The sequence below is a fragment of the Podarcis filfolensis genome (assembly GCF_964270895.1).
Source record: "Podarcis filfolensis genome assembly, chromosome: 5".
Taxonomy (NCBI): domain Eukaryota; kingdom Metazoa; phylum Chordata; class Lepidosauria; order Squamata; family Lacertidae; genus Podarcis; species Podarcis filfolensis.
Window position 1 is genome coordinate 89003457 of NC_139608.1, and position 14815 is coordinate 89018271.

General features: G+C 46.7%; 1 protein-coding gene across 50 annotated transcripts in view; it reads right to left on the reverse strand.

Moving 5' to 3' along the window:
- Positions 1-14815, reverse strand: part of SORBS1 (sorbin and SH3 domain containing 1) — a 192319-nt gene that overhangs the window by 20032 nt on the left and 157472 nt on the right. For 27 of the 50 annotated variants that reach the window (XM_083615415.1, XM_083615400.1, XM_083615403.1 and 24 more), the window contains 6 exons: positions 11642-11727; positions 8325-8492; positions 6070-6116; positions 4144-4258; positions 3148-3273; positions 787-981 (listed from right to left, as the gene is read on the reverse strand). In XM_083615415.1, coding sequence (XP_083471541.1) covers positions 787-981; positions 3148-3273; positions 4144-4258; positions 6070-6116; positions 8325-8492; positions 11642-11727 — 737 coding nt within the window. Of the gene's footprint in view, positions 1-786; positions 982-3147; positions 3274-4143; positions 4259-6069; positions 6117-8324; positions 8493-11641; positions 11731-12447; positions 13888-14815 lie in introns of all 50 variants that reach the window. The other 23 variants (XM_083615433.1, XM_083615434.1, XM_083615429.1 and 20 more) reach the window with 5 other exon arrangements.

Here is a 14815-nt window from a genome sequence, read left to right on the forward strand (position 1 = left end):
TTTAAGGTACAATTGTATGGCCCTGTTTATTTCACTCTTGCTGAAATCGCTTTGGCTCAGTTTGCATCTAACTCTAAGCCAAACCATGGCTTAATGCAAACAAACGGGCGTGCAGGCTCCTCAATACCTTGTGGCTGCCTTGGTCCTCTGCTTCTGATGCTACTTTGCTGCTTTGAGAACAGCCGTGATTTACCGTAACTCATGGTTTGCCTTCCCCAAACTACAAGTAGTAAACCAAGAACAATTCTTGCGTTATGGGTCATGGTTTGTCTGGAGCAAGGCAAACACACAAACCTGGGCTATGCCAACATGCTTAGCTTGCAGCAGCAGAACCAGCAAAAGCCGCCACAATCTCCTCTCTCAGAGCAAGGCCTGATTTAGTGTCGCGTGTGAAACAGGTCATTTGAACTTTCCTAAACAGTGAGTTTATTGTCAACACTTTCCACAACTCCCACTCCATACGGGCAGTGGCGTAGCGTGGGTTGTCAGCACCCGGGGCAAGGCAAGTAATTTGCGCCCCCTAACCCGTGGATTTGCGCCCCCTAACCCGTGGATTTGCGCCCCCTAACCCTAACCCCCAGATGTTGCGCCCGGTGCGGCCGGCCCCCCCTGCACCCCCCACGCTACGCCACTGCATACGGGGCAATGCAATAGATGTATCTTTTGAATATACCGCTGGTAAATGTGTTCTCCTTACTACCCAAGAGTCATTAGCAGGGGAAGGGACTCTCTAGCAAAAAACAGCAACGCCTTACGGTTTCGCAAGGCTGGATTCAGAGCAGGTACCTGCGGGGATGTTGTCAGACTCCGGTTTGGGGAGTGGCAGAACGACAAGCTGCCATAGTCTAGTGTGTTCTTCAGCACAGGCTGCTTGAAAATGTCCACGTATGTGACCGGGAAGATGCCTTGGCGGTGAGTGCTGGGGATTTTTCCTTCATACCAGTTTTCGTCCACTTGTCGAATCAGTGTGATCCTCTCGCCCTGCGGAGAAAGTATGAATGGGCAGATCAAGCTCCTGATCTGCTGCTCAGGTAGGAAAGCTGAATTTGCACATCCGCCTATGCTTTTGGTTTGCACGGAACTGCTAAAAGCATAGCTGTCAACCGCCCCTTATTTGGCGGGAAAGTCCCTTATCCCAGCGCTGTGTCTCGCTGCTGTCCCTTATTGATGATGTGCCTTAAATCTCCCGGATTTCAAAGGAAGCAGCTCCTCTCCCTCCCTGCCGGCCAAGGAGGAGGGAGGCTCCAACTGTGTTGCTTGGCTGCGTTGCTCACCCAATAAGGAGTCTAAGAACGATGGGGGGGGGTGGAGCTTGCATGCCTTGTGCCGATCAAATCGGCCGCATTGCCTGGGGACTCGCCTTTGCTCAGCGCTTCCCAGCGGAGAGGTGACGGTGGTTTCCCTTGCTGCATTCCCTTTGCCGGGTTGCTGCGCTGTGGGAACCACCGCTTGAGGCTTCATTTGGCTGCTGGCTGGGCTTTCTGCCTTTGGCTCGGAGGGGCTCAGAAGTTGAACATACCTGTGCCCCTTGGAAAATCCCTTATTTTGGCTGCTGATCCCTTATTTTCGAGGCTGCTGGTCCCTTATTTTCAAATCTGTAAGTTGACAGCTATGGCTAAAAGGGATTCGACACATGATCCCAATTTGAAATCAGATTTGCAGACCCTCTAGTTTGCTTTCAGGGGGCAATAGAGAGCATGACTGCAGCTACCCAACTCCTGGACCAGTGGCCAAACTGCAATGGAACATACTGGGGAGGGGAACAAGAGGGAAGGATTCCAGGAATAGCCACAAAGCTATTGTCAGATGTTGGTACTTGCTGAATTCCAGTCTGAGACCCAACAATGAAGCAGAACACAAGGTGAAAAAGGCAACCATTGTATGCGCAAGATCACTGCCCTGGCTCTCGCCCAAGAACAATGACAAGGTGCGCTTTCTTCTAAATGAAGTAGCCAAGCTTTTCTTCAGCAGACTGACCATGCAAACTCTGCAACAGGAGAGGAGCAGGAATTAATCCAGATGCCCGTGGGTGCCAGCAATGTAGCAAGGATCAAGCCAACTTAGGAGAGGAGCTTCAAGGTTCCCTAAACACAGCTCAGGGACAAGGCTTTCAGGATCAGGGAACCGGGATCTGAGACTGCACAGGAACATGTGGTGCACGCTCTGGTTATCTCCCCCTTGGACTACTGCAATGCGCTCTAAGTGGGGCTACCTTTGAAGGTGACAGCATGCGGCAGCTAGACTGGTGACTGGGGGCGGCCGCCGAGACCACATAACACCGGTCTTGAAAGACCTACATTGGCTCCCAGTACGTTTCCGAGCACAATTCAAAGTGTTGGTGTTGACCTTTAAAGCCCTAAACGGCCTCGGCCCAGTATACCTGAAGGAGCGTCTCCACCCCCATCGTTCTGCCCGGACGCTGAGGTCCAGCGCCGAGGGCCTTCTGGCGGTTCCCTCATTGCGAGAAGCAAAGCTACAGGGAACCAGGCAGAGGGCCTTCTTGGTGGTGGCGCCCGCCCTGTGGAACGCCCTCCCATCAGATGTCAAAGAGATAAACAACTACCTGACATTCAGAAGACATCTTAAGGCAGCCCTGTTCAGGGAAGCTTTTAATGTATGACATATTAGTGTATTTTTGGTCTTTGTGGAAGCCGCCCAGAGTGGCTGGGGAAACCCAGCCAGATGGGCGGGGTACAAATAATAAATTATTATTATTATTATAACATGAAGTTGTGCAAGCAATCCTGCCTACCGCCACACTTCTGAACAGAGGCAGCAAAGTCCACCTGCTCACAAAAATGCTTATCCCATCAAGAGCTCCTGGCTTCAGGCCTGGTGCTCCTTCTTGGGAGCCGGGTCTCCTCCTGCCACTCGATGTGGCGTCCCAGCCTTGGAGAAAACACATAGCTTCGCAGCATGTGTTAACCCTAACCACGGTTCGCCAACAAACCAAACTCTAAAGCCTGGTTTCTTTCAATTATGGCTTGACACTACATGTGAATCCAGCAGCCTTGCTTAACCATGGTTAAGTGTCACCAAGCTACAAAGGAGCGAGACAAGGGCAGCCGGGAAACAAAATAGCCTCCTTTGAAAGAAACGGGGGGGAAACCCTTCTCGCTGATTTTCATGATCCAAAGACACCTGTACCTTTCTGAAGGACATTTCCACTTGAGTGTCACCATTGAAATTGAACTTGGCAATAGCGTCTCCGTATTCCAGGACTTGTATTGGTGATGTTTTCTTAGGCTGAGCTTTTTCTGTGGGAGGGAGTAGCTATAAAAAAAACACACACACCAAAAGGCAGATATGAGGACCCCAGTCATTGGATTCCAATACCAGGTTAGATGTGGATGTGCAAGATAGGTAAAGGTAAAGGGACCCCTGACCATTAGGTCCAGTTGTGACTGACTCTGGGGTTGTGGCGCTCATCTCGCTTTATTGGCCGAGGGAGCCGGCGTACAGTCATGTGGCCAGCATGACTAAGCCGCTTCTGGTGAACCAGAGCAGCACATGGAAACGCCATTTACCTTCCCGCCGGAGCGGTACCTATTTATCTACTTGCACTTTGACATGCTTTCGGACTGCTAGGTTGGCAGGAGCTGGGACCGAGCAACGGGAGCTCACCCCGTCGTGGAGATTCGAACCACCGACCTTGTGATCAGCAAGCCCTAGGCTCTGTGGTTTAACCCACTGCGCCACCCGCGTCCCATGGATGTGCAAGATAGCTTGACCGTATTTCTGACTGGCTCGGTTGAGATGCAATGTCTAAACCATGGTTTGGCAATTGGAAACCATCCCTTTGGAATGTTATGAAAAAAATGAGGAAAGGGTGAATTATGTAAGTCCCAAGAAACATCCAATGGTGGTTTATCATTGCATCTGAATCAAAACTTCTGTGTTACACACTGGAACAAATCTGAAGCATAATTCTAGTAAGGGTTAATGTAAAGCAGTTTTAATGGTTCAAGCATCTCGGGGAAGTTTTAAACAATGAATGTGGCCGCAAAATATTTCTCACCAATGTTCCACCTTGTGGCTTATTTGAAATTGCTCCTTTGGGAAGATGGGAGAGATATAAATTGAATTAAACAAACCAGGTCTCACCACTTTGACTCATTGTATCTGCACAACAAAAAGAAGTACCTCTATGTATGATTGTGGGAAAATTCCAACTCTGCCATGGTGTTCGCCTTCAAACCAATTCTGATCAATTTGCTTATAAATGTAAACAACATCTCCTTTCTTCAATGGGAGCTCCCTGTTAAAAACATACAGGTTATGTGTTAATGCACAATTAACATCTCTTGTAAATATTAATTCAAGTAGCATATGCATGCCCTTATCTGAAAGCACTATTGGAGATTTCCCATATCCAAATTCTTGCAGAGCAGAAAGAGGCACATCTGGACCTAGAGAACCTCCCTCAATAATTCCTCCCTCCAGTCAACTTGTTTTTCCACAATTAGATGGAATTAACATGGAGATTATGCATAAGCATTTAACAAAACGCTTTATTATTATTCAGCATCACTTTCCCTGATATTCAAGACCCTTCCACTCCAGAGTTTTTTCACCATTAAAAAATGAAAATAATTAGATGAAGCTAGCTGAATCAGAAACTGGCATGAAGGTTTTCCATCACTAAGCCCCGCCCGCTATTTTTAAGAAGCAATAAATTGGACTGAATCTGCAAACAGAAAATACTGGAGGGCAAAGGAGCCCATAAGAGCCTCTTGGACTAGCTATGCTAGGGTCGCTGGTGCTGCAATTGCATTTTGTAACCAAAAGAAGAAAATCACCACAAATTGGGTCTAGAAAAACCTGCAGGAAGGTAACATGGGAAACCATGGAACACAATGGGCTGGCAAGCAAGCTGTCTGGCTACTTGGTAAAAAGCAGTGGAGAAAAGATTAAAATTCCAGAGGGAAGAACTAGCTTGGAAGCAACTGCAGTCACATAGCTTTTAAAGTAGAGCATTACAGAGCCTCCAAGTGTCCCTATTTTCCAGGGACAGTCCCGGATTTACAGAAGCCGTCCCTGCTTCTGATTTGATCCCAGAATGCCCCGCTTTTCCTTAGGACGTCCCTTGTTTTCATCGGAGAAATGTTGGAGGGTATGGAGTTACGCAACTCCGAGCCGAGGAGATAAGACCTTTAGAAGACATCTGAAGGCAGCCCTGTCTGGGGAAGTTTTTTTAATGTTTAATGTTTTGCTTTTATATATGTTGGAAGCTGCCCAGAGTGGCTGGGGCAACCCAAGTCAGATGGGCAGGGTAGAAATGATGAAAGTATTATCAATTATAACGTTTTTGTTGTCGCTGTTACTGAATAAAGGTAAAGGTAAAGGGACCCCTGACCATTAGGTCCAGTCGTGGCCGACTCTGGGGTTGCGGCGCTCATCTCGCTTTATTGGCCGAGGGAGCCGGCCTACAGCTTCCGGGTCATGTGGCCAGCATGACTAAGCCGCTTCTGGCGAACCAGAGCAGCGCACGGAAACGCCGTTTACCTTCCCGCCGGAGCGGTACCTATTTATCTACTTGCACTTTGATGTGCTTTCAAACTGCTAGGTTGGCAGGAGCAGGGACCGAGCAACGGGAGCTCACTCTGTCGCGGGGATTCGAACCGCCAACCTTCTGATCGGCAAGTCCTAGGCTCTGTGGTTTAACCCACAGCGCCACCCGCACCCCCTGTTACTGAATAGGACCTCCCTATTTTCATAGCAGAAATGTTGGAGGGTATCGCTTTACAGATGAAACTACCTAGAGTTGTACATGAAGGGCAGATTCTAAGCAGTGGAGGAAGAGAAACTCTTCAATTTAATGTTAAACAAGAAGACTGTTACCCTGTACTAGCTTTTCCCAACCTGAACTCCTCTGTATGTTATGCCATTAAAAACCTAAACACACCCCTAAATGTCACAAGGAAGATAAAGAGCAATACTCTTCTGTTTGTTAACAATCACTGGAAGTGAGCACAGAAATTGGCTGGAGCACAGAGAAGCATTTTGTTGGTTTAACAACCAGAGTCTATCGTTGGGGAGGGAAGCAAGCAGCTATACATGTATACTCACTTGAGCGTCTGGGCTTTAAAGTCAAACTTCGCTCTGGCAGCTCTCATCTAAGGGTTAAAAACAACACATTTAAAGCAATTGCCAACTCCTTGGGACAGGGCCTTAAACAGTATGGAAATCTCAGCCACAGAAATGCTAAGGTCAGGTGTGGGATGGGGGCAAAAATACTATGAAGGGTTCGTTCAGATGTTTTGCTATCTTAAATGACTGGGGAGTCCTGATCAGATGTTAAGGGTCTAGCTGGAAAATCCCAATCTCTCAATAAAAAGGGACCGACTCGGCCGACTCGGGTTGCGGCGCTCATCGCGCTTTATTGGCCGAGGGAGCCGACGTACAGCTTCCGGGTCATGTGGCCAGCAGGACTAAGCCGCTTCTAAAATCTCAGTTTCTACTCTAAATGAAAAGCAAAAGGTGTGAATAATGGGAGGGGGCTCACTTTTCAGCTTTTCTGCAAAACCAGTCTGATCGGAGACCATGCACAAAAATGAACATCGGTACCATGGGCAATAAATCTCAGAAAAATCATTTCCAGCCAGTTTCGGAAGGAAACATAAAGCAGATTTTGCCTAGGCTGGTGATAAGGGTTTGATAAAACAGTCTGTGATCCACTCTGCATAGCAGAACATTGCATCTGAAAAAAACATGGCTCCAGGAACCCACAGAATTTAGGGTGACATCCCCTTCTGATATGCGTATCAGCAAGCTTGGTGGAGCTAGACGACAAGGAGCCCCTCTTGACACGGCGCTCTGGATATTTACCAAGGAAGCATCTCCTGGCAGCTACCTGTTCACCTGAACTGCGCTCATGAATTGTCGGTTTGATCAGCAGGAAAGAGACAAAAGGGAGAAGCCAATGGAGAAAAAATGGAGGTTTTAATTGAAATAACTTCTATAGTTCTGAGGGAATAATATATATAACGGTAAAGGTAAAGGACCCCTGGACGGTTAAGTCCAGTCAAAGGTGACTATGGGGTTGCGGCGCTCATCTCGCTTTCAGACTGAGGGAGCTGGCGTTTGTCCACACACAGCTTTCCAGGTCGTGTGGCCAGCATGACTAAACCACTTCTGGCACAACAGGACACATTGACGGAAGCCAAAGGGCACGGAAATGCTGTTTACCTTCCTGCCACAGCGGTACCTATTTATCTACTTGCACTGGCGTGCTTTTGAACTGCTAGGTTACCAGAAGCTGGGACCGAGCAACTGCCAACTTTCCAATCAGCAAGCCCAAGAGGTTTCGACCACAGTACCACCCGCGTCCCTATAATAATATATAATATTTTAATCCAGAGAAGAGAGGAGGGGTGTTGGCAATTTTAAACTGCCTATGGGCTGTATACACACATTCCTCCAGATTTATACCAGCACTCATACCCATTCTAAATCAAAGTGTAAGACGAGCGTAGTAGAACAACGTTTCAGGGTTCTTTTACCGGCTTTTACCGGTTTCAGAACTGCTTTTTAACACTCCTTGTGAAATTCTGCTAGCAATAAATACTACACAGTCGGCATCTTAAGCAAAGGCAATGCTTTTTGTATTGAAGGATCACTATTTTAATTTTTATTATTTTTTAAAAAAGCCAATTCCCAGCATTCGTCACATATAAGCTAAGGGGTAAATGACCACTGATTGCAATACAACATTGCTCTGGCGGAAAGGCTACATGCAGGTGGCGTAGCTCCTGTCAAATATGACTCATTGAAAAACCATTTCCCCCTTTTGTCTCTTTTTGCTGTTTGTAAATGAAATGTGCCAAGATATTCTGGGGTTGTCGTTTTTTGGTTTTCCTGACCAGAAGAATATTAACGAAAGGAGAGGAGAGAAAGAACATCGCCATCTAGTGTTTAATCCACTACAAGACAATCACATGGTCAGGATCAACAAGACAATGGAAGTTCTAAACATAAGGCAAAGAGACGAGGAGAGAATGTAGCATTACGTGATGCAAAAGATGAAGCAAATGCCCTCTGATTTTTGCCGTAAAACTAACGGATATTTCAAAGGCATGCATCACAAGTTGTGCACTAGCAATCCTCAGCAGGCATGCTTTTTTAACACGTACATACAGCTTTCGGTACAGAGCTATTAATTCGTTTTAACAAAGTCGAAAAAAAGCAGTTTCTAAGTCAAGCGCGGATGGGGAAAATAAAAAGTAACACACTTCTTGGAGAGCCAATGTTGGCCTAAAAGCACAACGCTATGAGAGGCAAATATGAATCGGGTCAAGCAGCAGACTGAGGCAACCATAACACACCTCTGACCCAGATCTCCTTTTTGCGGTATCGTCTACAATTAGGAGGTCCCCAAACCGCTCATTAGTGATAAATTGATGGTGCGTAGGAATGACCCCTGTGTGCCTTCTAGCTGCAATGTCAGCCTCCTCTTGCTCACGTCTGAGCCGTCTCTGGTCCTCTAAAAGTTTCTGCCATGAAATTGCATAAAATGGGCAGTAAATCATCTTAGTTTATGGCATTTCAAAATTGCCAGCAAATTATTATTATTATTGTTTGTTTGTTCTTTTATTTTTTTTTAAAAAACACACCTCTCTCCAATGCAGACTAACAAACGTAACGGAAAGTCGTCCCCTCCACCCCAACCCCAATAACAGTACATCATTAAATGCTGCACACTGGACATTAGCTTAAGGTCTGGAGAGCAGGATCACAAGACAACTGAATCCTTGCAGCAATGGCCACAAGCTTAGAAAGGATGGAGAACTCATGGAGGATATACCGTATTTTTTGCTCTATAAGACTCACTTTTTCCCTCCTAAAAAGTAAGGGGAAATGTGTGTGCGTCTTATGGAGCGAATGCAGGCTGCGCAGCTATCTCAGAAGCCAGAGCAGCAAGAGGGATTGCTGCTTTCACTGCGCAGCGATCCCTCTTGCTGTTCTGGCTTCTGAGATTCAGAATATTTTTTTTCTTGTTTTCCTCCTCCAAAAACTAGGTGCGTCTTGTGGTCTGGTGCGTCTTATAGGGCAAAAAATACGGGTAATTCCGTGATCACCAGGAATACCTTCCCTTCTGTTTTTGAGGCCAAGGCCAAGACGGCCATTGATTATGCAGCCAAAATGGCGCCACCAATGAACAAGAGGGAAGAATCGACAGATCGGGGGGAGCCTCGAGGTTTTGCAAAAAAATTAAAATTAAAAATAAATTCAGAATCCCCATTCACACAAACGTATGAAAAGCCCAGTGAGGACTGAATGTGCTTGGTGGCCACAAACAGGTGACTGTTTGGGTTGGGTGGGTTGTTAGGAAGGAAGGGGAAACCAGGGTTGGGGGTGGGACAGAGCTGCTGGAACCTAGAATGTCAGCATTCCACACAGTAACAACCCGCATATATACACTGTACTAAAAAGCAAACTCATTCCCCAAGTGTGGACCCTCCTGTAGCCAAAATAGCCACATCCGCACAAAAGAGGGAGGTGTCAGAAGGACTGGGGGGACCACAAGGCTTCCACAAGTACAATATATATATATATTTAATGGTATATATTCAATAAGGTGAAGGTAAAAGACCTCTGAACGGTTAAGTCCAGTCAAAGGCAATTATGGGGTTGTGGTGCTCATCTCGCTTTCAGGCCAAGGGAGCCAGCATTTGTCCACAGACAGCTTCCCGGGTCATGTGGCCAGCATGACTGAACCACTTCTGGCGCAATGGGACAACCAGAGCGCACGGAAATGCTGTTTACCTTCCCGCCACAGTGGTACCTATTTATCTACTTGCACTGGCGTGCTTTCGAACTGCTAGGTTGGCAGGAGCTGGGACAGAGCAATGGTAGCTCACTCCATCGTGCAGATTCGAACCGCTGGCCTTCTGATTGGCAAGCTCAAGAGGTTCAGTGGTTTAGACCACAGCGCCACCCGCATTGCCTTTGACTGGACTTAACCATCCAGGGGTCCTTTACCTTTATATTCAATAAGATTGCATGTTCTTCAGAAATGTACTTTGCTTACAAATGCTATCCAGATTTTGTTTTAGGAAAGCGATCCCAAAATTTATGGGCCTTAACGTGGATTGTGAGCCCATTGTGACTCCTTTAATTCCCTCTTTCTCCTTTTTGGATTTTCAAAGCACAGGGAATCCCCGGATTCAGGGAAGAAAAAGCATTTGAGGTAGCAGCAGTCGAAGCCGCAAAAGCATGCGGACTCTATTGCTGCAGTTGCGTTGTAATCCCCACCACCTCCAATGTACCGGTAGCTTGGCTACAGAGGGCCAAATTGGCAAAACAAAAACATCCAGTGGCCAAGGTCCCTGGAAAAGGGCATGTCTAGTTGGCTGGTGCTCTACACAGGAGCACTTCACGCTGCAACATTTTATTGCAGGGCCCCATTCATTTATTTAGAAAGCAATTTATCAACCGGTTTTAGCAGAGATAGCTAAGTTAAATCTCAGTGTTCAGAGAGAATATATCTCTGCAGACCAGATGCTGGGGACTGGTAAGAGAAGAACTGTTGTCTTCAAGCCTTGCTTCCCAGAGGCACCTGGCTGTCTGCTGTTAAAAACAGGTGGTTTGAGAAAACAACCCAATCGACCTTTGGTCTGATCTTGCAAGGTAATTCTTACGTTCTTAGGCTGTTATCCAGCCACTCCCAAAAGCAACAGGTGTGCCCAGCAGATGAATAATATGATTCAACTCTGGTTGAGCTTGGCAGAATGACCAAGTCAGTGCTTGAAAAACACATTGCGGGTCTAAATGCAATTGCATTCGCCAGCTTTTTAAACACCACACCGTAAGAAAACCAAGACCAGCAAATCCAAGGTGATCTTAATGCTGAAAAGTGCAAACAGAAATTGATTCACCTTTTCCTCTAAGTGTTCCAAAATGTGCAGCAAAAATTGAAGAGGCTTTTCACATTTGTTGTGTGTGCCCACTTTTGCAGAAACATTAAAGCGAGTCACGTAATGGCAAAACTACGTGTTTGTCGTCTTTTTAACAAGCCTGCAAGGCAGAGTTAAAAGGAACTTCTGGAAACTGGGTGGCTGGGGTAGGATACTGTTTTTACCTTTCAAAACTGCATTCAAGAATGTATTATTTGGAGAAAATCACACTAAAACGCTGAAGAATTTTCATGATAATATTTTTTTCCTTTTAATTGCAAATTGCTTCACAAATATGGATGACTGAATATGAGTTTGGGGGGGAAACTGAGAGAACAGAAATTCACAGGTCCTTCCATCCCTACTCCTAAGCAGGTGCTTTTACCTGGAAACAAGTCCCATTGAACATAATGGAACTTACATCCAAGTAGACATGCACTGGATTGCAGGGGTAGGAAAGGGCAAAGCAAAATCTGCAGTGACCCCCTTTTCGTCTGGTACTCTGTACTTATACATTCCTGTCCACTTTCACCAACGTCATTTAACTTCAAATTGATAGTCTCCGCTCTAATTCATTTTATTCTTTAGATATTCATAATCCTGCAATCATCAAAAATAAAATTCTAGGGCAGCGAATAACAATTCTACCCAGAAGACCCCTCTTAAGAGCATCTTGCTTAAGGTCTACTCATTTTGGGGAGGGGGAGGGGAAGAGAAGTATTACTAGATCTTTTAGGAAAAATTACCTCTTTATCACTGTGGCGCCTGCGGGAAAATTCTTCAGGACTCTCCATGTAATCAAGTGGTGCAAAATGCCTTGGTGATTCTGAATCTACTTTAAGACAACAAAAGGCAATTAAAAAAACCAACTGATTCAAATCTAGAAAAAGGGGGAAGGAGACTAAAAATAAAGAAAGAAAAGGCTTAAAATCTGCTGATCAATTTGCAATCAAGTGCTGGTTAACATTTTGGATTATTATTTTTTTTCCTTTTGGTGCTCCAAAAGTTGGGAGTAAAATAATAACAACGCAGAAATAAGAAACGACAAAATCAAACCCAGGCCCATGAGAGGGCATAAACAACATATTTGCTGTTCACAGAATATGATTGAATGTAGTTCCGTTGAGGAAAGTTGCATCACAGCATGCAAAGATACAGATGCACGCACACACACCTCGCACACGCAAAGACACACACACACACACACCACACCAAGAACCTGAAAAACTGCCCCTAAAAATAAATTAGGTTTTGTTATTTAATTCTTCGAGGATGCAAATTATGTGGGATTTAAGCTGTCTCCCCTAAATAATTCACATCCTAAATTTTGACTTTTGAGACAACCTGCTCTGATTGGTGATTAGAAAGGCAGTAGGAATTAATTTCTCAGTTCAGTCAAGTCCTGAAATGCAAGGAGGACGGCACAAGGGACGCACAGGAAAAGATGAAATGCAGGGGAAGGGTTTTTTTAAAAAAAATAAAATAAAAAACAGAGGAGAAGCAAAGTGGGGTACAGATGAAGTAACACCAGTAAAATACTCAAAAATGCCACCTCCAAAGTACGTCCTGTGCTGGTTGTTGTTTGTGTCCAGGTTGTGGTATAATGCATATGGAACATTCCCATTATTAAAGGCACCTGGGATGTCCATTAGGGAGCTATTTTGGCATGTTTCCATATCCAGGAAGTGGCTAAACCTTTTGAGGACGTCATAGGAAGAGAGGCGTTTGGGAGCCGGAGGTTTCTGTCGGATATACAGCTCTTGGAAGAGGGAGCTGTCCACCCTGTCCACCAGGCTCCCCCTCGACCGAGCCAGATTATTCTGGATCTCACAGCTGGACGCCAACAGGTCTCCCGGGATCTGCAGAGGCGGAGTCTTCCTGGAGCTGTGCTGCACGGGTTTTCTCAGTCTGAAGGGAAGAGGGCTCATGAGATAGACATTTCTGGGAAGCAGCTGCTTATCTTCTTGGGGTTCCCCTCTGCCGGACTGTTGCTGTTCGTGCCTCCGAATGGTTGTAAACCTGGTGTAAGAAGCAGGGCAGGATCCTTTGCACTGGTTAGCTTTGTATCTGGAGGGCCCACTGGTGATGCTGTCGCCGCCACTGTCATTGGATATGTTGGAGAACAGATCTATCTCGTCGGTGCAAGCCGAGAGCGTTTCCACAGGTGCCAGGTCACTGACTTCCGAGGTCACGTCCTCCGTATTGCTGCACGAATAGGAGGACATATCGGCAAGGTTGGCAGGTCCCAGGTCCGGCTTGGCATAATCCAACAGGTATTCGGCCGAATGAGCTGAAGCTAGGCAGCTGTTAGAGAGACTCGGAGCGGGAGATTTGACCTGGAAGCTGGAGAAGTTGAGAGCAGGCATGGAGAGGGATCTCTGGATCAGCAACTCAAAGGCAGTGACGCGAGAGGAGACCGTGTGCTTGGGGATCTGCTCCAGGTTCTCCCGACTGGGGTTGGGCTCCCTCTTGTCCTTCGGCTCGTTTTCAAACAGGGATGCAATTTCCTTCACGCTGCAGGATGAAATGCTACTCAGCTGGATCCCGGAGCGGTTGATATGGTGCATGTCTTTATACAACATGGTGAACTCCTTCTCGTTCTTCCGAGAGCCCTTCCTGGAGCTGGAAGATCCATACTCTTGCAAGCTCTGTGTGCTGATGGATTTGACAGCAAACTCTTGCTTGGACTTCATCAGCAAGTTCTCAAAATCCTTCCTGCTATCAAAGGAGGCAAAAGAGCTGCGGAGGTTTTCGCAGCTCTGCGTTTTCTCGTGAGGCAAGAGATCCTTTCTGTCCTGCCCAGAAATAGGTGGAGCAGCCAGCCTGGGTTTGAATTTGGACGGAAGAATTTCAGCAATGCAGACCTTTGCAGCAGATAAGGGTTTCTTATGTTTACATGGGCGACCTACTGGGCCAGCATTATTAGAGTTAAGGGTTCGGCTATTAACTGAAGAGGGTGCAATCGTATGAACATTCCCACCTTTACGATCCACTGGAAAGCATGCAGAATAAAATAAATACAACCTGTTAGCTTAAGTGTGGCAAAGCTGTGGATAAAGAGGGGAGGGGAAGGGAGGGAAATGACATGCTTTTTGTGGCTTCACTCAATGCAATCTTGAGACAGGCAATGTTAAAAAGGAATGCAGGAGAGCGATGGAAGAGCCAAGCTGTGCTGCCGAGGTAACACAGGACTGTTCGTGTTCAGGAAGGTAAATCCTGCGACGTTAGAGGAGCGACTAAACTAGGGGCGGCAGAGATCAAGCAAGTTCTCTACAAGTCAGTGCCGCTGCTTTAGGAATCTGGAGCAACAGGGTATATTACCGTATTTTTCGCTCTATAGGGCGCACTTTTCCCCCTCCAAAAATGAAGGGGAAATGTGTGTGCGTCCTATGGAGCGACTGCAGGCTCCTGCGAAGGAGAGGCGCTGCGCAAAGAGAGAGAAGGCGCAGCGCTCCATGAGCGATGCGCCTGTCATGCAAAGCCGGAGGAGGAACAGAAGGGACTCCTTCTGTTCCTTCTCCAGCTTTGCTGAAGGGCGCTGCGCCTTCTCCCTCTCTGTGCAGCGCCTCTCCTTCACAGGAGCCTGCATTCGCTCCATAGGACGCAGAGAGGGAGAACTGCGCAGCGCCCCTTCAGCGACGTGCCAGTCCTGGCTTCTGTCTTAGCCCTGCGCAGCCTCTTCAGGCATGGGGAGCCTTCATCCTGCTGCCCTGAAGAGGCTTGGCGCGCTTATCCCAGAAGCCAGAACAGCCACACGGTATCCCAGAAGCCAGATCCTTCTTGCTGTTCTGGCTTCTGGGATTCAGAATAATTTTTTCTTGTTTTCCTCCTCCCAAAACTAGGTGCGCCTTATGGTCCGGTGCGCCCTATGGAGCGAAAAATATGGTAAGTGCTCATATGAAAATCAGCAAAAGCTTGCA